At 40.2% G+C, this 22,630-nt stretch overlaps 1 protein-coding gene and 1 non-coding gene across 2 annotated transcripts in view; both read right to left on the reverse strand.

Annotated features, from left to right (window-relative positions):
- Positions 1–2,520: 2,520 nt before the first annotated feature.
- The window catches only part of wdr43 (WD repeat domain 43), a 57,832-nt gene continuing 37,722 nt past the window's right edge, over positions 2,521–22,630 (reverse strand). The window contains exons 11-18 of the mRNA XM_072247145.1: positions 21,317–21,448; positions 14,930–15,016; positions 13,453–13,484; positions 12,427–12,490; positions 9,954–10,067; positions 7,423–7,492; positions 5,856–5,923; positions 2,521–3,221 (exon numbers count right to left, since the gene is read on the reverse strand). Coding sequence (XP_072103246.1) covers positions 3,087–3,221; positions 5,856–5,923; positions 7,423–7,492; positions 9,954–10,067; positions 12,427–12,490; positions 13,453–13,484; positions 14,930–15,016; positions 21,317–21,448 — 702 coding nt within the window. The 3' untranslated portion in view covers positions 2,521–3,086. The remainder of the gene's footprint in view (positions 3,222–5,855; positions 5,924–7,422; positions 7,493–9,953; positions 10,068–12,426; positions 12,491–13,452; positions 13,485–14,929; positions 15,017–21,316; positions 21,449–22,630) is intronic.
- On the reverse strand, positions 6,408–6,538 carry LOC140194334 (small nucleolar RNA SNORA31). The gene has a single exon (XR_011885182.1). It is a non-coding gene; the product is annotated as a small nucleolar RNA SNORA31 (small nucleolar RNA).

Genomic DNA, 22,630 nt, shown 5'->3' on the forward strand with positions numbered 1-22,630 from the left:
TGTTTTCACTAACAGGAGGTGTTTTCACTGTTACGAAAAAAGGCAGCATGCGCCCCGAGCAGCCGCTCCTCCCCCGGAACTGCATTGTAGCCACCATTGCTTAAGCATGTGCCTGTGAGCATCTGTGCTTTATGTCGATTTATTTTGAGCATCCGTTAGCAAAATGAGTTCTAAGGTATTAGAAAAGCCTAAAAGAGCTCGTAAGGGTGTTACACTTAGCATAAAATTAGACATAATTAAGCGTTTCGATCGTGGTGAACAAAGTAAGGACGAAGTTTTTGGCATCCCATGACCAAGAACTGATAGATGAAGAGCTGATGCAATTGGAAGAGGAAAGGATAGCAATTGAAACTGAATGCAGTAGTGAACGGACCAAAAGTGAAGTCGTCCAGGAACTGAACGTGAAGCAACTGCATGAGGTTTTCGCTGCAATGATTGCAGAAAAGTACTACTTTAATTTTGAAAGGGTACATAGGTTTAGGACACATTTGCAGGATGGTTTGAGTGCTTTCAAAGAACTGTATGATAGAAAAATAGGTGAGGCTAAGCAGTCAAGCATACTGTCATTTTTCAAGCCTTCCACATCAGCCACAGCAGACAACAAACCTCGACCTTTGACATCGAGGCAGGCAGACATAGAAGATGACCTGCCTGTCCTGATGAAAACAGACGACAATGAGATGATACCCCAGTGCCCCACCACCCCAACCTCCAGACCACGGACTGATACATTGCCGCGAAGAGTGCAGTGGTGCAGCAGTAGCCAGGACACACCCAGCACATCTTTAAGTAAACGGCCCAAATAAACATGCTAATTAATTAGGTGCCGCCCGGCAAGAAAACGTCGGCCCAGATCAGAGGTGTTGCAATCGGCAATCACTCGTGATAGATATCCTGATCTGTGCCGACATTTACTTGCCGGGCAGCACCTAATTAATTAGCTTGTTTATTTGGGCTTTTTTCTTAAAGATGTGCTGGGTGCATCCCGGCTATCGCTGCACCACTGCATGCTTTGCAGATCAGTATCGGTCCGTGGCCTGGAGGTTGGGGACAACTGCACCACCTCAACCTCCGATGACTCAGCCTAACACACCATCACTGTGCTCAGTGCTGTCTTCCCGATTCCAGTAAGTGATACTACACTGTACATACATTATTTCTACTTTATATAGGCTGTGTATTTTTAAGTGTTACTTGGTATGATTTGGCAGCTTCATAGCTTAAAGGTTACTGCAGAGAGTGTTTCTGCCGCAAGTGCTTGCATGAGATTTTCGCTACAGAGAACGGTGCAGCAATGATTGCAGAAAAGTATTTCTACTTCATATAGGCTGTGTATTTATCATATCATTCCTGCTTTTACTATATGTTACTGTTATTTTAGGTTTTGTGTGTTACTTGGCATGATTTGGTAGGTTAATTTTTGGGTCTGCGAACGCTCACAAATTTTTCCCATGTAAATAAATGGTAATTGCTTCTTCACTTTATGACATTCTGGGTTACGAATGGTTTCGTAGGAACACTCTACCTTTGGATGGCGGGGGAAACCTGTACCTCATTTGTTTGTCTTTTGCCATGTCTTTGTGTATTATTTTGCTGTATTTAACATGTGCAATAAAACGAGTTACTGGGCAAAAGTGACAATTGCATCTATTGAATGTTTGCACAAACAATACATTAATAAAGCATCTTATTAAATGTATAAAACATGTCTGCATCAGTGTTATCTTGTATTTCCATACAATGTTACATTAGACGTTACACATCTATTGTCAGATGTTATTGTGGTGTTGGAGGTTGTGTTCAAGAAAACAATGAAATGCTGTGCTGCTGCCACCATTTGTTCTGGCACGTCACAACAGTGTTTTTAAAATTTGCCGGTTACCCCGTACACACTACAACAGCCAACTGGCGTTTTCAGATTTAAACACTCTGCAGAGTGTTTTAGAAATGCTCTGTTCTCGGGGGAGGAAAACACCGTTTCAGTGTGGACGGAGGGTCAAAATTAAGTGAAAAAGCTTCGGTTAGGGATTTATCTGGTCTAGTGTGGGCATAGCCTAAGGCTTGAGGGGGTGTGGCGGAGGAGTGAAAAGGAGACACAAGGTCACTTGAAAATATTCACATGCAGAGAGTAATATGAATGAGTTATCAGCGGTGGTAATGGAAACAAGCAGTTTGGTGGAGCCTAAAACTTAGGTAAACATGGATATGGATGATACACAGGAAAAGGACATTTAGCATTAAATTCGCATCAAGAATGGCACATCATAGACCAATCTGCCTGTTCAGTTCAGTACTCTACCATGACCTAACTTTATCTCTTCAACACTTATTGGCCTCATTTAATCAGCATTGGGACTAGACATACATCTACAGTCGTGGTGCTTTATGAACCTTACCTTGTCATCAACCACTGCAACATTGTTTTACGGATTGAGGGGGACCAGCAATCTTTAAAATTACATTCTTTCCCAGGGAATTGGATTATTAGCTGCTGACAAAGACAAAGTACAGAACACAATCTTATAAAGGAGAATTGTGTTTATTCACTATACAAAGGAGAAAACAGCATTATAGCTGTAAGTACTGATTTATAGTCAAATATGCTAATTCTGTCAACCAATGACTACATACCTGTAACATACCAACCTGAGAGCAGATGATCTGAACCAAACTATTCAGAAGAAACCTGAACTATGTTCCCCACACCAGGTTAAAATGCAACAGCAGTAGTCATGGATTTGATGAACTGGATGTCTGTCCAACCACCCACCCCTTTCGAAATGGCCACGAGTTACGAGTTACTGGCTGTGGTAACCACTCCAAATAGAAATGTCAGGAAAAAAATGACCTGCAATAGAAACATGGTTGCAGAAATATACAATTGTGAGCTGTGCACCACCAATACAGTCACAGATTCCTTGGAGTCCATTGTGCACAGACAGTTCTGGATGTATTCTTGATAGCCGTCTGTCATCTAATTGCCAAACTAAAGAGCTTCCGGGTGGAATAAAAATATATTCAGGTGCCTGGGGCAAATTCACTGACCCAAGTGTGCCGATATAGTCAATTTTCCTTTAAAAATGGTTTTATTCCTCTCCACTTTCATTATCTGTGTGCAAGTCCTCTCCAGAATCTTCACTAACTTCTTTATCAATTTGCATTTTTGAGTTGGCCGCACTCTCTTCTTCCTCATCTTCCTCCTCCTCCTCATCCCAATTTACCTAGTTTTAAAAATATTGGATAGAAGTTACAAAATTTCAAGAAACACCATCTGTAAATGCAACATTTTTATTCCACGAATGACCGATACTTTTGCACTTTTTCATCTTGATAAAGTAACAGCTTGGACACACATTGGAAAAAGGTACAGCAAAATTGAAATCCTCTATTGAGTCAGCTTCTCTTATCTGTTCCCCTCAAGCTCAAACTGTGAAGCTTCTGAATGCTTAAGAGTACTAAATAGTCTCAGGGCAATCTACAGATTCACTTCATTGGTATCCCAACCTCCTCCTCAAAAAGTTACACTGCACCCAAGAATAAAATGACAGTGATCTTACAAACAGTTTCATATACATACCATGCTTGCTACTGAACTACAGCTCAGTTATAAATTACTTTATTCTAGAGTGCAATATAATTGTGGCCCTTTGAACCATGATTACAATTTGCAAGCCATCGTGATGCAAGTGTAACTATCAAACTGAAGAGTGGTATAAAACAAGGAAGCATCACTACCTCACAATGCTACATCTCATCAACATGCTTCACATAGCAGTGGAAATGATAGAACACTACAGCCCATTTGGTTGTGCCATACTATTAATCTGTCTAGTCCTACCTATTACCCTGCACCCGGACCACAGCTCTCCACAGCCCTCCCACCCATGTACCTATCCAACTTTCTCTTAAATACTGAAATCAAACCCAGATCCATCACTTCAGCTGCCAACTCATTCCACTCACCACCCTGAGTGGTGTCCCCCTCATGTTCCCTTTAAACAGTTGACCTTTCACACTTAACTCTTGACATCTAGATCTAGTCTCATGAAAACCAGTGGAAAAGGCCTGCTTGCATTTACCCTTTCTATTCCCAATTTTGTATACCTCTATTAAATTTCCCCTCATTCTCCTACGTTCTAGGGAATAAATTGCTGACTTGTTCAAGCTTTCCCTACAAATCAGGTCCTGGCAAAATCCTTGCAAATCTTCTCTGTACTCTTTCATTCTTTTCCTTTAAGTAGGTGATCAGAACTGCACACAAAACTCTAAATTAGCTCTCACCAATGCCTTACACAACTTTAACATAACACCCAACTCCTGTACTCAACACTTCGATTTATGCTAAAAGCTTTCTTTAATGACCCTACCTACTTGTAGTAACATTTTCAAGGAATTACGAATCTACATTCCTTGATCCTTTGGTTCTACCACACTCTTCAGTGCCCTATCTATCACCATGCAAGTCCTATCCTGGTTTGCCCTCCCAATGTAACACGTCACTTGTCTGCATTGAATTCCATCTGCCAGTTTTCAGCCCAGTTGGTCCAGATCCCATCATAAGCTTTGATAGTCTTCCTGGCTGCCCACTATGCCCCCCAAAATTTTCATCTACTATGGATGGTCTGCATGATTTTTATTAAAGCTAAATCAGCAAACGAATTTGAACCAAGAACAGGTACTGCTGGTAATACACAGGACAAACAGCAGCTACAGAGAATGCATCGACGGGTCCTCAGTATCTAGATATTCTGAATGGGCACCAACACTTAGCGGCATTTCTGGTTTTCCATCTGAGGATTTCAGTGTGTAACGCACTGTAATGGCTTCTCTGTAACGTTTCACTACTAAGGCTAATGAAATGGCTTCTCTGTAATGTTCACTGCTGAGGTAACTGTTTCTCTGCAGCAGCAATGTTTGGGTTATGGCTGGAGATAACAAGACTTGCATATGCATGTTAGCCGATCAGGATTTTGTTACCCTGTCTTGTGAATCTGCGAGAAGGTTTTTTTGCGGGCTTTTACCAGGGAGAGGTAAGGAGAGAAGACGCCAATGGAAGCGATTTGGTAGACTGCCGGGTGGACTCCGAGCGAGGGTCCGAAGGGCAGTGACAATCGGAGGAGGTCGATGGTGAACGATCAGCTTATCTGTGAGCTCCAACTTTGCGCAACAGACAGTTTAATAAGATTGGGCCCTTTTTTCCCTTTTATTTCATTTCCCTACTAACCATATAGTCAAAGTAAGAATTATAAAGCTTAATCTTTTAATCGCATATTGTGTACTGTTTGTTATTCTGGGGTAATGATTTGTAACGGGACACATCGCGCAGCATCCACCCAAATGAAATTTCTTAAGTTTGGCCGGGCCCAGGATTATCACCCCCTATATTAAGTCGCTGGCCGAAGCAAGAGTTACAAGTGTAATACTTGACTTGTGGGACCTTAATGCAAGCTAAAGGCCAACAACAGCTGCCTAAGAACAAAAATCCAGTCTTAATCCAGCAACTGTTGTCTATAATAATGAACTTAACTTGATGGGAGGTGGACATGGGAAAAGGAAGTAACCCAAATGCAATCCCAATTTTGATTTTATGCATGTACCCAATGTAAACTATGCATACCGATACAACAGTTGAGTAATATACAAGTGCACTGTGAAACATTACCCATTAGAACAGTAGGTATATTTCAGTGTGAAAAGAAGAGCGTTAAATAATTAAAGCAAATCACATATATAGTTTTGAGAACAACAGTGAACTAAGAGCCTGAAAGTAGTCTCACATCTTGGTTGCAGCAAGAGCAACCCCATCAGATCCACAATGAACTTCCTTGAAGTTTTAATGACCCAGTTAAACTTACATCAGATTCTTGGTCTTCCATCAACTCAACTTCTGAGTTTTCTTCTGAATTTTCATCTTCCGATGATTCTGTCAGAACGAAAGATATCAATGGAAGTAGACTACAAGAGAACTTGTATTATCACATCTCCATGTAGTGCAAGGGAAACATCACATTAGCACGATGTATTCGCTAGAGGAGTTTTGCGAAAAACACTAAAAACTTTTGAGGGTAAAGACAACTGGGAGAAGAGTTTTTGGAGAATATTTTAAAGAACAATTACTATTCTTAGGTGTCTGAATGAAATTTCTAAACATGAAGACATAGAAGTCAACTTCAGCAACAGGAAAAGGAATGCTACTGGGGAAACACCAGCGAACAGTGACTACATAGATCAGTAAAGCACAGTTCAGGCCCTTGGGTTGACCTTCTGTACCCACATTTCAACTTTTTCCTTATTTGGAGAAACACATTCACCAAGACCAAGTTTAGTTATTTAAAAAACAGCAAGGCATTAATGAGTTTGAGCAAACATATCCATTTATTTCTGAGAAGTACATAGCAATATAATGCTTTTGTGTTCTTTTATTCAATCTGACCTGCTACAAGGGAAGCAGGTAGAAAGCGCAAAGAAACTTGATCTTGCATCTCAGTAAATGACCTGTAAAGTTACCATCCAACTTTAGGCCCGTCAATTGATGCATTTTCAGCCTCTCATTCCTTCCAGTAAAATTACTTCAGACTAATCCTCAAGTATAAATGACAGAACTCCATTATTCTACAGCAAACCATCTACCTACTCATTCGCAACCACTGGGCTTCCAGCAGTGGCTTTTCTTCCACTACTATGGTCCTCTGTATTTGAGGATTTATAGTCAGATCCTTCATCTATGGGGACAGAGCCCTGTCCACAAACTCCATTCTGCCACCACTACACCCTCCAATTTGGATAGACTTGCTTGGATTCAGGCAGTCAGCAACTTTCGCTTTGTATACAAGTATCTACCTTATATCTAGATTATCATCACCTTGTCTATCTCTCAGGCCATCCACGGTTAAACTAAACAATGTCAGGCCATAACCAGAATCCGAGCCATCTTTTCTTTCAGCACATCCAGCACAAAGCTGCCTATGCCCACATCAAGTCCCTTATCCGCTTTGTTAGACTGACCTCCCAATTTCCATTTTAAAATTTTCAACATCCTTTATGGCTTTTCAACTCAGTATCCTCCTTGAAACAAACAGCCCCACCCTGTAGGATATGCGCTCCTGCTCAAACTACCTTTGGAAGCCAGGCCCCGAGCCCTTTAAATCCCATATTTGAATTCTTTCCTTAAACTACCCCAACTATCATATCAATTCTGCAGAACTTCGACAAAACACAAGCTTCTGCATGTATGCATTATTCCAAGCTCATTTTTAGTGAAACTTTTTATCCACAATTACACTTTGTTTGACAAATTCCATAAAAATTCTCATTACCTGCATGGGGCCGAACTGTTACTTAGAATGATCTACAAGATACATGGACAGAACGAACACACACACACACACAAGCACACAGTAAATGTCCACTGTTCATGCTTACCTTCTGCATAAACAACTTTCGCAGTTTGGTTCACAGAGCTTACATCCTGCATACGCTGGGCTGCTGCAATCTAAGTGATATCAAAACATCTAAGTTTGGAAATTTACAATTTGACAATTACAAGAATTTACATTTAAGTATAAATTAAACAAGAAATGCAAAAAATAGCAAGATTTATGTCATCTTCCACAGCCCTTTCAGAAAACACTTTGGTGTCATTCAAGTACTTCTGAAATGTCATTATTCTAAAGCAGGAATTGCAGATGCCACCTTGTACAGTGGGGTACCACAAACAGGCCTATGAAAATCCCAGATAATCTGCCTTTGCTTTTGTACTATTAAAGATATTGAGCATGAAAAGAGGGGGCCACCCTTGATGTTCTTCAGAATAATGCCACAGGATCATTACATTCGTCTCTGAGAACAGACCAGTATCACATCTAAAGGAACCTGCCTGCCAACAATTGCATTTTGGCACTAACCTAGACTGCTTCCAAGTCTCTGCAATGGGATTTGAATAGATGAATCTATGGCGCAGGAGGCAAAATGTTCTGAATCAGCCAATCAAGAATGGCCAAACCACTAGTGAGTATTGATATTTGATAATTGCATTCAAAGTAATTTTAGCTCCTCAATGGAATTCTGGCAGCACATCCTCCTATCATGCCATCCTCGCCAGAAGTAAGCACTACAATAACTGGAAGAATCAAGAACAATACTTCAAAGCTCTTCAAGTGCAATTATAGAGGGTGGTTGAAAAAAAGTTAGTTTGAAAGAAGGACACTTTAGTACATTTCACTTTCTTGTAAGATAGAATTTCAAATGGCTTTAAATCTTTGCTGGATCTCAGTGTAATCCCACCAATACAATACACCCTCTTATTTCCCTGAAATACTGTCTCACATCTATTTTGATCAATTCCCTCACACTAAAGCAATTTATAATAGCCAAGTAACTTACCAACCAGCACATCTGTGATGAGGTGATAATTGGGATAACTAGGGAAAACTCAAGTCACAGGGAGAACATGCAAGTACTACAGATAGCACTGGAAGCCTGGGTTACTAGACCTAGACCAGCTTACTATTCCCAACCATAGGTTATTGCTAAGTGTACGCATGAACAATAAACTACACCAAACCATGCTTAAAGATGGCAGACATCTTGACCATAGCACTACCTTACCTCCTGTGAGAGACAATGATTAGATTTGATTGTTGGAGCTACAGGAAATCTGCTACTCAAGACTGGCAATTAAGTGACAAAAGAGGCTCATTAGATAAAGTATGTAGGAATGCATCTAGGAAAGGCAACAAGGAATAGGAGTGCATAAATGGTAGGATGGGATCTTAAAGTACTATGAAATCCTGGGACAGGGAGACATGACATCCAAGAAAACAGCTCAATAACTCTTTCTTTATTAATCTTTTTGATTTAAAAAAAGCATACAGTCAAGAGGAGAATTGGCGTGTGTGTGTGTGTGTATATATATCAGTAACAATATAAACCAAGATTAAGACAAATGTTGTCAAAATCATAGATATTGTTTAACTAATATAAAATACATAATAATAAAAAAATGAAAACAACAACTCTCCTCTTACCAGTTTATGAAGAGAAAGGGAAAAAGCATTGGGTTTTGAATGAAAAGAAAGGGGGAAAAACCCGCTACACTATAATAAAACAAAAAAAAATGGACTGGGCAGTCCATTTTGAGGAAAGACTTTCTGATCAAATTTAAAACTTCAAAAAAAGATTGAAAGAGTAATAAATCAAATTAAATGAAAATATTGGATAAAAGGTCACCATATTTGCTCAAATTTAAAGGATGTGTCAAATGTCTGACTTCTTATTTTCTCTAAACTTAAACAGGACATAATGGAGGAGAGCCAATAAAAGACCGTAGGTGGAGCAGCTCAATAACTCATCACCCAAGAGACAAGAATAAGTTACACCAGAACTTAAAAATATACAGTCAAGCTACTACAGGACAACAGAATGTTACAAAATGTTATCAGGATTCGGGTTATTTTCCTCATGAAGAAAGATCGGCTGGACTGAAATTGTTTTCTCCAGGTAACAAGATTTAAGATTTAATAAAAAGTATTAAAATTTTTCAAGAATGTAAGTAGAACGGTTAAGGATTTAATTTTCTTTCTTTGGAATAATCATCTGGGGTCTCAAGAGATTTTAAATGACTGACATGATTAGAGGGGTGCTGAGGAATCAGTGGGCATCTGACAGAAAATTCTCAACACATATATTAAAAAAAAGTACCTGACTGGGCACCTAGAGAAGGGGTTCCCAACTCGGGTTCCACAGACCCCTCGGTTAATGGTAAGGCTCCATGAAAAAAAGATTGGGAAACCCTACCCTAAAACAAACCGCAAAATAATGAGCGGCAAATTGAGATTAGGCTGAACACAATTAACCAGAGGTGTGACCAAATCTCATCTCCTTAAATGCTTTATGAATCTAAACTTCTTTCGTTTCAAAAATCTATTGAATGTAATTAGAATCTCAAATCTTACCTGTGCGCTGAGAAGGAAAAGTTTGCCATGTAGACGAGAGAGCTTAGGCAGGTTTTTCACTCTATTCTCCATCAGTTGGTATAATGCTCCAAGTTGTGGCACAAGATCAGGTAACTGCAGAGGGAAATCAAACAAAATCAAGCTAAGCAGTAACCATAACTCTGGGGTACACTGAAGTTAAAGCACATTAATTAATGCAATTCAAAATTAAAAGTACAAGTAAATTCTGAAGATCATTTAACCAAACCAATTAAGTAATGTCACAATTTCAGCCTTATCTTCCAAAGATTCCTTCAAAATTGATTCAAAGGAACCAACTGATCCCAGGAATGTAAGGTTTAACATATGAGTGTTTGAGGTCTCTGGGCCTTTACTTGATGGTTCAGAAGGGTGAGAGAGGAACTTACTGGAAGGCCTGTGGACACGAAGAGGATGTTTGCATTAGTAGGAGAGCTAGGATTCAAGGGCACAGCTTCTGAACAAACGGACATTCATTTAGATATGAGAAGAGAAGCAATTTCTGCAGCCAGGGGGTGCTAAAAATGTGAAATATATTGTCTTGAAGGTCAATCCATAAATTGAACATTGAACGAACTCTCCAGATCTGACAAATGGTCATTAAAGCAACACACATCAAAGTTGCTGGTGAACGCAGCAGGCCAGGCAGCATCTCTAGGAAGAGCTACAGTTGACGTTTCAGGCCCAGACCCTTCGTCAGGACTAACTGAAGGAAGAGTTAGTAAGAGGTTTGAAAATGGGCTTTGAAAATGGTCATTAACTTTGCTTCTCCACCTCAAGTGTTGCCTGATCTGTAGATCATTTGCAGTTCTTTGTTTTTATTTTATTGTTGGTTTCCTGCACCTGCAGTCTTCCGCATTTAGATCTCAAATTTATAAACACCCTTGTGGCTACCACACACTTCCTGCAAAACTCAAGATGGTCATGCATGAGCATACATGATGATAACAAGATTTTAACTGTTTTCTTCTATTCAATCCAACCTGCCATTGGAAGAGCAAGCAGAAAGCGCGAGGAAATTGATCTTGCACCTTTCAGAAATCAGAAAGCCACATCAATGCTCCATGACAGTCAAGAGGTGCATCACTGGTTTGCCACCCATTTGCTCCCGAGCTATATGCAAATGATTTCTTATATCTACTAAAGTGAGCTTATACATTCCAAATTGCCCACCAAATCTATATTCACTTTTAGTAGACAACTAAGACAATAAACCAAACTGTGCACCAGGATCGAGCTGCAGAATGTACCTCCACATGAATTGTGGGAACTTGACAAATTTGGTAGAACAAGCGAGGTGTGTCAAACAGCAAGAAAAGTTTAAGAATTGTGTGACATCCCTTTGCAGAGTCAGAGAGTGGAAGTCTGCAGTCGGCTTTAGGATTCAAGTGGCAACTCATGGGGAAGGTGCTGTTTGGAAAGTACAATCAGTGGATATTTCTAATATATTTGTTACTTTAGGAAGGTGTTACCTCTATAATGCAAAGTTCTTCCATGAAGCTGGAGTGAAACAAAGTCCTTGATGTAATTAATATTCTTCAACTGCGTAATTAAAGCACTTAATTAATGTCTCAAATTATCCATAGCTGGAAAGAAATTACAAAGAGGAATTCCTGGAACACTGGAATTAGTTCTAGGGAAGGTATGATGACTTATACACAAGCAACACCAGACTAATGACCCAGCTGTCAGGAAAGCAAACGTTAGGAAGGTTTAAACCTGTATGGCAGCGGATAGAAAGCTAAAGAGGATGACAAAGGAGAGAGGTGGAAATGTAAGAAATAGAATGGCACAGACATCCAGGATGAGAGGCAATAAGGTAACTGTACAATCTTAAGTTGACAAGTCTAAACTTCAGATTTTGCATGAAATATTCAGAATAGGACAAATGAACAAATAGTACAAATAAAGGTGAACAGTTATGATATCATAGTCATTACAGAGACAGGTCTCTAGCCTTGAACCCATTGCAATTAACACTACTTACAAGAGATGGAAAAGTTACAAGGGTCAACCCAAGTTCAGAACATTTGAAATGAGATTAAAAGTTAGCAAGTAAGATGCAAGATGTTGTGCACATTGTGGGGATAAAAAAAAAAAGTAGGCAGTGCAAACTAAGGAGCGCAATTATTATGGAAGATTTTAATTTCTAATTAGATTGGATCAAACAAGTTGGACTGCTATATGAGAACAAATTCTGAGTGCATTTGTGGACTCTGAATACATCATGGAACATAGCAGGGAACAGGCCATCTTGGAACTGAGTGTGATTTCTGACAAGTAGGGAATATAGCATGAGAAACTTTGGTCAATTTAAATAAAGAAAATCATAATGGAATGAGTATCAAGCTGATCAAAGTGAGAAAAATGCAGGAAGCAAGCAGTGATCGATGAGGAGATTCATGATACTGAGTAATAATATAATACAGTGAAGGTACCTAAGGGACAGACTTACCGAAGACAAAAAGGAGGCATGTTGGATGAAGACCGCCTTTAGCCACTGGACCATTAAAACAGCACTATGAGTAAAAGGGAGAAGTCATTAAATTTTAGCAAAATCCACAATCACAAGTAATGATCAAGATCCATTTGCATTGAAATGAGATGCGCTGGCCTCCAATTTGTCACAAAATACAGGAGAGGTCACAGAATATGCAGCTTGGCCACACAAAAGGAATACAATTCTAACAATCCAGTCTTAAAATTAAGGCAATTCTTCTCTCAAGGCACCAGATTAGATTACAACCCATGTCTGCAGATGTTGGCACTAGGCTGGCAGTCAGATAACCAGAAACAGCATTCTGTCATGATTGTTACAGATTATAGCCCTGGCAAAATCTACATTTACTAGTAATTCCTCCATTCCACGGACTCATTCCTCCAAGATGCAGCAGAGCGTCACAGGAAGTCATTCTTGCCTGTGGCCATCAAACTTTACAACTCCCTTGGAGGGTCAGACACCCTGTGCTGATAGGCTGGTCCTGGATTTATTTCATAACTTACTGGCATAATTTACATAGTACTATTTAACTATTTATGGTTCTATTACTATTATTTATGGTGCAACTGTAACGAAAACCAATTTCCCCCTGGGATCAATAAAGTATGACTATGACTAATAGTGGATCTTCATATTCGCTACAGCTTGAACATATGGTAGTGACTTGATAACGACAATCTTAGAACAGACTACTTAAAACTGGAGTATTTTTTAAAATCTGCTTGCATCTAACACCACTGATAGAAGATGGCACTCTTGATGCCGTGCTATAAAGTTAATGGCACCAAGAACACTCCCATTCCTCAACACAAGGAACTAAGGGTACAGCCACTTCAGAACTGAGCTGCATGCTCCTTGCTAGCAAAATGCCAGTGCTCAAGGGCTGTACCTCCAATTAGTAAGCATGCATACATTTCTGAGAAAACACAGAAGCAGCCAAATGTATCAAAAAAAAAAATCAGTGCAAAATTAAAACCTCACCAGTGAGGATGAGCTTGCAATCGTTTGGTGATCTGGAGGGGAAGAAAAGAAAATATTATAAGCTGATAGGACATAATCAATTACAACTCTAGAGAAGGGAGATGATCTTTGAATCTAGTCATAGTTATGACCACCTACTTGCAATGGCGCAGACTAACATGGGTAGTACAAAAAGGAAACTCAGTGCATCTCCTTTTGACATTCAGTCACTGGCGACCATGTTAGCTCAGTATTCCCTTTCCCCTCACTAAATGAACCCAGTATTCACTCAATTACCCCAGATTTTAACATTTACCTACATGCTTGGGTCAATTTACAGTGGCCAAATCTACCAACCCATACACCTTTGGGACATGAGGCAACACCAAATTCCAAACACAGTGCCCAACCTTGATCACTGAAGGTGGTCAGGCAAAATGATGTCACACAGAACCAGGCAATTATGCCTGTAGCAAGCTTCTACAACCTATTTATAAATATCATACATTACCTCACATTCTCATAACCCACACCACCAATATTCTACTACCTACCTACACACTAGGGTAATTTAGTGGCCAAATAGCTTTTGGATGTGGGAGGAAACCACAGTATTCAAGGGAATGCTAACGTAATCATGGGAAGAACATGCAAACTGTGCAGGAAACATCCAAGGTCATGATTTAACTTGATCTCTGACACTACCGGACAGTGGCTCCACTGTGTTGCCTTGTGCAGCAGAACTATTGTGTGCCACCTCTCAAAACAGAGAGGAAAGAACAAAGAAACATTAGCCCTGATCCAAGGAGCAGTTAGTGCCACCATCCCCTACACTTCACTAACTTTCATTGAGCTCAATACGATCTCAAAATGTATAGAAAGGAATACTGAATACAGGGTGCTTTACCAGCGCAGGAGCTAGAGAGGAAGAATACCCATTTAATGAACGAGCATAATCAGAATTGAAATGCTCAGTGGATTTCTAACTATTGCAATAAAGTCGCACATACCTGGTGTCTGATTTCCCACAACAATTCAATATATCAACCAACAGAATAACAAACACAGCATTAACAATATTTAATGCTAGCATGGTCAAATCGTTTTTACTGAAGGTGGAAACACCAATTTAAGTCAAGAACTTCAAACTGAATCATACATAACTCCCCAAGCAAATGAAGTGTTATCTTAACCAAAGAACCAATATTTTAATTATTGAATTATCCCAGTTGAGACATCCCCCACACCCAAATGTTATGACTCATAACTATTCTTCTGAAGCAAAGCTATCCAAAACATGAAATCTTTAAAGCATCAATATTAATGGAAAGTCTGTCACCATGGGCTTAATACTGCACTTGCAAACTTGCTTTGTGTCTCACGATTAGTTGTGTTGAATTTTGTACAATTATGCTGTCAAGTTCCTTAAAATGCGATTTCCACAATAATGTTGGCCTTAAATCCAACACAATGTCATACAATTCTAAGCACATCTTACCTCCTGAAGCAGTGGAACTATTGCAGTAACTGGTAACCTGGCAATAGTGGGCTTTATCAAGGAATCCTTATTAATCTGGAGCACTTTCTAGACAAAGGTAAAGAAAATAAAATTAAAATGACCTTAGATTTGCCATTATGCCATCATCTAAATTTCTCAAAACAAGTGCAAGAAATTACTTTGAAATGGAATCAACTGAAAACACCAAGGTGACTGCAAGTGTGTTAGCCCCTACCATTAAAAATCCTGAAGTGCCAAAATAGACAGGCAAGGCCTTTAATGTGGGAATTCAAGTGCAATGCAAAACAATACTCTCTGCAAAGGAGCCTAAATGTCCATAAAACGCTCAAGTCCTCAAATCCACATATAGTTGGAGCGGATCACAGATTCACAAATTAACATTTTTGCATTGAACACTACTGCCTCCAGCTACTTTCATCCCTTTGTAACTGAGGACCCTGACACTTCAAGTTTCTCTGTACCATATGGCTCCTGTGTGGAAGAGACAAGCAAATCCAAATTTTACCCAGGACCCTGATCACATGGGTAAAAATGGTGTGGGGGAAGAGAAGCGGTTGTAAAAGTGACAAATGAAGAAGGTGGGAGATGAATGTAAAGTGCATCTATTCCTCACTATGCTTGCATTCCTCATTGTTACTGTATTGTTAATGGATAGTGAGAATGCACTCACTGTTTTTTTTCTAACTTGCTTTCCATTTAATAGTCGCCTCCAATGGTAATCAAAGTTTGCAACCCAAAACTTTAGCTGTTTCTCCATGGAAACTGCCTGACCTGTCAAGCATTTTCCTGCAGTTTTAGAGATGACAGTAATGCTAGGAATACTAATTCCCTCCTGGCACAATGAATCAGTTCATCCAGAGAAGTATTCCTCTTAGAATCAACATATTTAAGTTCTTGTGTGCTGGATGAAGAATGTGGTCTTAATAACGCTGCATCATTTCAAATCCCCACCTGAAAATATTCAACTACAGACTCTGGATGATCCATCTCAGCTGCATATACCTGTGTCGTAATTTTTTCAATTTAAATATTGATTCCAGCAACATTTTCATATTATGCGTATTCACACACATTTGGAAATTACTTGGCTGATTTCTGCATCCCATATCCCAATTTATTCCCATTTGACTAAAATGGTATTGGTATTGGTGCCACCTAGTGGAACAATGTCACTGCTTTTAAAATTTGGATACTTAAGGAAGACTGCTAGTGTTATTGAACAGAACTTGAACATTCATTGTACAGAAGGTTTCACGGATTTATAAACAGAAACAGTTGAATAAGGAGCACTGCATCAATTTGAAACAATTGATAAAGGGGAATCACATATTTCAGACTATCGAATTGTTCTTTTTAGGGCTTTAAAGTTAAATGCCTGGTGAACCACCACAAAGTGAAAGAAATAACAGATCAACAAGGAAGGTGCAGTCCTGTTGCTATACCAGCAGCAAGGGCCTCAAGAGAAGACTCAAGAATGTTCTGGAGTTTAAAACATCCAAGTGATAGCCACATTGATGAGACACCAGGGGCCACCTCTCCTTAAATTTTCAATAAACGTGCCACTGGATGCTGTATTTTGTATTAAAACCCAACTTCTGGAGAAATAAAGTAGGTCTGGCGGCAGGGTGGGGGAAGAAATGACGTTTCAGGTTGTGACCCTGTACCAGGATTGAGTGGAGAGAGAGAGAAACAGTCGTCAGGTGATAGGATAATGTGGGGTGGGGGCCATTGAGCCAGACAGGCATGGGGTCAAAGATGCACAAAGTGGAGACCACTGCTGAGGGTCATAAGCAACAATATAGGGTGGTAGATAAGCAGTTCCATGGACACGAAAAGGAAACATGGATAGTGGTTTGCCTCCCAGGTGCCAGGGTCCGAGATGTTTCTGGACGTGTCCACGATATCCTAAAAGGGGCAAGCAGCCAGAAGTTTTAGTGCATATTAGTACCAACGACATAGGAAGTAAAAGGGAGGAGGTCCTGAAAAAAAAAATACAGGGAGTTAGGAAGGAAGCTGAGAGAGAAGGACCTCAAAAGGTAGTAATCTCAGGTTTGCTGTCTGTGCTACATGACAGTGAGGATAGGAATAGAGTAAGGTGGCAGATAAATGTGCAGCTGAAGAACTGGAGCAGAGGGCAGGGACTCAGATTTCTGAATATTTGGAAACTTCTGGGGCAGGTGGGACCAGTACAAAAGGGATGAGTTGCACTGACGAAGTTGTGTTCTGACGAAGGGTCTTGGCCCGAAACGTCGACTGTACCTCTTCCTAGAGATGCTGCCTGGCCTGCTGCATTCACCAGCAACTTTTATGTGTGTTGCTTTAAATTTCAGCATCTGCAGATTTCCTCATGAGTTGCACTTGAATCTGAGGGGAACCAATATTCTTACGGGCAGATTTACTAGAGCTGTTGGGAGTGGTTTAAACCAGTACGGCAGGGGGATGGAAACCAGTATGATAGAGCTGAGGATGAGCCAGCAGGTTTACAAGTAGATGATGGGTGTAACACGAATATAAAGAAGGACAAGCTAATGATGCAGACAGAGCAGAGTTAAATTGTACCACAGAAGCAAAATTCAAAAGGGCGAAGAATACAAGACTGAAGGTGCTTTATTTAAATAAGTGTAGCATTCAGAATAAGGTGGACAAACTTGTGGTGCAATTAGAGATTGGTTGGTATGACATTGTGGACATCACCGAGTCGTGGCTGAAAGGCAGCCAGTGTTGGGAGCTTAACATTAAAAGATGTACTTTGTATCGAAAGAACAGGCAGGTATAGGCGGTGGTATAGTTCTGTTGGCCAGAAATAGAATTACATCATTAGAAAAAGGTGACATAGGGTCAGAGAATGTTGAATCTTTGTGTGGTTTTTACTTTGCAAAGGTAAAAAAAGACATTATAGCAATCATACACAGACCTCCAAATAGTAGCCAAGACGTGGGGTTAAGATTGCGAAGAGATCTGGAAAAGGCATGTAATAAGGGTAGTGACACAATTGTGATGGGGGACTTCAACATGCAAGGGGATTGGGAAAGTCATTTGGTGTCAGATTGCAAGAGGTAACTTGTTGAATGCCTACGAGATGGCCTTTTAGAGCAGCCTGCGCTTGAGCCTACTTGAGGAAAGGTCATCTTAGATTGAGTATTGTGAAATAACCCAGATCTTATTGGAGAGCTTAACGTAAAGGAACCGAGGAGGAAGTGATCATAATCTAATTGAATTCATACCGCAATTTGAGAGGGAGAAACACAACTCCTATGTATCAGTATCGCAATGAAATAAAGGGAATTGGAAGCATGAGAGAGGAGCTCCAATCCAGGTGGAATAGAGAATACTGGTAGGGATGACGACAGAGCAGAGATGGCTGCAGGTTCTGGGAATAGTTCACAAGGCGCAGGATAGACATGTTCCATGGAGAAAGAAGTTCTCAAAAGACAGGGGTAGGCAACCAAAGAAAGTTAAGGATTGCATAAAAGCCAAGGAAAGGATATATAAGGTAAATGAGTGGGAAGTTAGATCATTAGGAAACTTTTAAAATCCAACAAAAAGGAACTAAAAACCTATAAGGGTGAAGATGAAATATGAGGGTAGACTAGTCAATAATATAAAGCAGGATACCAAAATGTTTTTTTCAGTTATATAAAGAGTAAAAGAGCGGTGAGGGTTGATATTGGACCACTGGAAAATAATGCTGGTGAGTTAGTAATGGGGACAAAGAAATGGCAGATGAACTTAATGGGTACTTTGTATCTGTCTTCACTGTGGAAGACATTAGCAGTGTGGCAGAGGTCCGTGAGGGTCAGGGAGTAGGAGTGAGTGCCATTGCTATTACAAAAGTAAAAGTGCTAGGCAAACTCAACAGGTCTTAAGGTGGGTAAGTCACTTGGACTAGATGGATTACATTCCTTAGTCCTGAGAGAAGTTGGTTAAGAGCTAACAGATGCATTGGTCAAGATCTTTCAATAATCACTTGATTGTGGCACGGTCCCAGAGGACTGGAAGATTGCAAATGTCACTCCACTCTATAAGAAGAGAGGAAGGCAAAAGAAAGGAAATTATGGGCCAAATTATAGGCCAGTTAGCCTAAGCCAGTGGTCAGTAAAGTGTTTGAGTCTATAATTAAGGATGAGGTTTCAAGGTACTTGGAGTCCAATGATTAAAAAAAGTCAAAGCAGCATGGTTCCTGTGAAGCGACATCTTGTCTGACAAATCTGTTAAGAGCTCTTTGAGGAAGTAACAAGCAGGGTGGACAAAGGAGAGACAGTGGATGTCAGTTACTTGGATTTTCAGAAGGCATTTGGTAAGGTGCCACACAAGGATACTTAAGATAAAATCCTACGGTGTTACAGAAAAGAAACTGGCATGGATAGTGGAATGGTTGACAGGTAGGAGGAAGCAAATGGGACCTTTGCTGGTTGGTTGCCGGTGACTAGTGGTGTTCCTCAGGGGTCAGTATTGGGACTGCTACTTTTCACAGTGTTTGTCAATGATTTAGACAATGGAATTGATGGCTTTGTGACAAAGTTTATGGATGATATGAAGATAGGTGGAGGGGCAGGTACTGCTGAGGAATCAATGTGATTGCAGCAGTACTTATGACAAATTGGAAGCAAAGTGGAAGATGGAATACAATATTGGGAAATGTACGATTATGCATTTTGGTAAAAGGAGACATAGAGTGCACTATTATCTAAATGGGAAGAAGTTTCAAACATCAGAGGTCCAGAGTGACTTAGGAGTACTCGTGCAAGACTCCCCAGAAGGTTAATTTACAGGTCGAGTCTGTGCTAAATGCGGCAAATGCAATGTTGGCATTTATTTCAAGGGGAATAGAATATAAAAGCAAGGAGATAGTGCTGAGCCTTTATAAAACACTAGTCAGGCAGCACTCGTCAAGTTTTGGATCCCATATTTCAGAAAGTATGCGTTGTCACTGGAAACAGCCAACAGGAGGTTCAGAGGATGATTCCAGGAATGAAGGGGTTAACATGAGAAGCTTTAGACAACTTTGGGCCTGCACTCACTAGAATTTAGAAAATTGTGGGGGATCTCACTGAAACCTACTGAATGTTGTAAGGACTAGATGGGGTGGATGTGGAGAGGATATGGTGGGGGTATCCAGAACTACAGGACACAGCCTCAAAATTGAGGTGTGACCTTTTAGAACAGAGGTAGAGAGGAATTTCTTTGGCCATAGAATAACAAATCTATGGAATGCTCTGCCACAGACTATAGTGGAGGTCAAGTCCATGGGTATATCGGAAGTTGATCATTTCCTTATCAGTCAGGGCATCATCAAACGAAATGGTGAGACGGCATATGGGGTTGAACTGGATCCAGGACCAGCCATGATGGAATGGCGGAGCAGACTCAACAGGCTGAATGGTCTAATTCTGCTATGTCTTATGGGGAAGGATGGAAAACAGAGGAAGTGATGTTTACCTGAAATTGGAAAATTCAGCATGCATATCAATGATATATGAGGCATTCTTCTAATTTGTGTTGGGTCTCACCATGGCAGTGGAGAGACTTGCCAATGTGGGGAAGGGAAAGGGAGTTGAAACAGCATTCAACTGGGGATAAAGTATGCTATTTTGTGCTTTGCACATTGATCACCTAGTCAGCACCCGATTCCACTGATGCAGGGGAGGCCACATTGGAACCAGCAGCCAAAGCTGGGAGAGGTGTACATGACTCGTTACTTCACTTGGAAGGGTTATTTGGAATCCTGGATGGTGATGAGAGAGGTTGTATTAGAATTACTACAGGTTCTGTGCTAGAGATGAATGTACCAGCGTCCAAAGAGATGGTGGGAAGGTGTGAATGGACTAACTTCCACCCTGCCCTAACATGGTCCCGTAGAAAGTGGAATGGGGAAGATGTAATTGACAGTGGAATGGCACAGCAGGAATGATGCTAGATGATTTACCGGATTGAAAGGTGTGGGCTAGAGCAACTTCCGTGTGGGGGGGGGGGGAGGGCGGCGCAGGGAGGAAGAGAAGGCATTCATGAAACTGAGCAAGTGTGTGAAATGCTCAAATCATATTAGAAGGGAAACATTTCCTGAAAAAAAAGCAGCAGCTATGGCAGATGCTCTAGAATGGAGGTAATTGTTCTAAGCAGATGTGGTGGAGACAAGAGACAGTGTGGGATAAACTGTAGTCTATGAGAATCAATGGGTTTATAGTTCATATCAGTCCATAGCTGGTCTTCCAAGATAGAGATAGAGAGATCCAGAAAAGGTAGAGAAACATCCAAGTGAATCTACAGGCAGGGTGGATGATAGTAGGTGAAACTAGCTGCAATTGATACACTGGAAATAAATAAAAAATAATCGAAGAAACTGATGGTAGAGCAGTGAAATCTTACATTTATAATTGATGCATCATTGCTTTCTAGTCCCTGTACAAGCAACACTGCATAGTTGTCGGACTGTGGAAAATGTCCTTTACTCTTCTTTGCCTGGATATCCATAACAGACAGTCGCTCCTCAATACTGCACTGGAAAAGAAAAGTATAAGCAACAGTTGAGTAGTCATTTCAAATGAATTTACAGGCAGGATCACAATAATTTTCAGGCCTGTCCATGGTTGACACTACATACTTGTGGACACTATAAAGTCCGGGTCACTAAATCTATACCTGCTCCAGTTATTCTTCACAGGATTTGTAGATCAATGAATTTTGAGTTAAACCACAGCTGGCAAACATTTACGAACAGAGAAAGATCAAAGGAGATTGTAAGGTTCTGTGTTTTTGTGTGTTGGGTGCCTTGAATTCACTGCCTGGGTGGTGATGCAGACAAAACAATAGATAGTTAAGAGGGTCTTAGACAGGCACGTGAATATGCAGAGAATGGAGAAATATGGACATTATGTAGATAGAAAGAATTAGTTTAGTTAGGCATTTAATTATTTGTTAAATTATTTTGATACAACATAATTGCACTAAGGGCTAGTTCCTCTACTGTTATGTTCTAACTGAAAATTGGCAATATTTATGGTGACCAAAAAAAAAGTCAATATCTGAATTATAAATTACATTTCAGCTGCAGTTCAAAATTCAAGATCTGTTCCAGAATTAAATTTAATCCTAATGACAATGAACAAACCAAATCCAATCTTCTGACACTTAACCAGAACGATATAGCGGAAAGTTGACATAGCTCTAATTCCGTTTTCATCAGAACTCTTGCCCCATCACCGAGCCTCTGCCCCAATCTTTCTCAGTTGGATGCTTGGAAGCCCCTTAGCCCAGATATAGAATGCACACGGCAACTCAGTAAAATCAAATAGAAGTCATTCTTACATTTTCAGGAAATCATTTTTAAATTTATAGCAAGCCATCTTAGGGCTTAATCTTTTTTCAGACCTGATATATCACAGACTCACAAATACTATGTCAGATAGACTCCTCTAAATATCACATACTGACTTGGACATACAAGCTGGGGAAAGGGTTTTAAAAAGGATTTGGATTAAAACTTATTTGCAACTGCACTACAGTGTAACCTTAATTACCCAAGTGACCTCTATTGTCAAGAATGACAAACACAGCAAATACCATCACCTGCTATTCTCCCCTAAATACTGACTTGGAAATATATTATCCAAGTCCAAATCCTGGAAGCCTTTTCGCTACCTATAGCATCCAGTACTTTCAATGGCAGGACGGCAGGAGTTT

The sequence above is a fragment of the Mobula birostris genome, chromosome 2, assembly GCF_030028105.1.
Source record: "Mobula birostris isolate sMobBir1 chromosome 2, sMobBir1.hap1, whole genome shotgun sequence".
NCBI classification, from domain to species: domain Eukaryota; kingdom Metazoa; phylum Chordata; class Chondrichthyes; order Myliobatiformes; family Myliobatidae; genus Mobula; species Mobula birostris.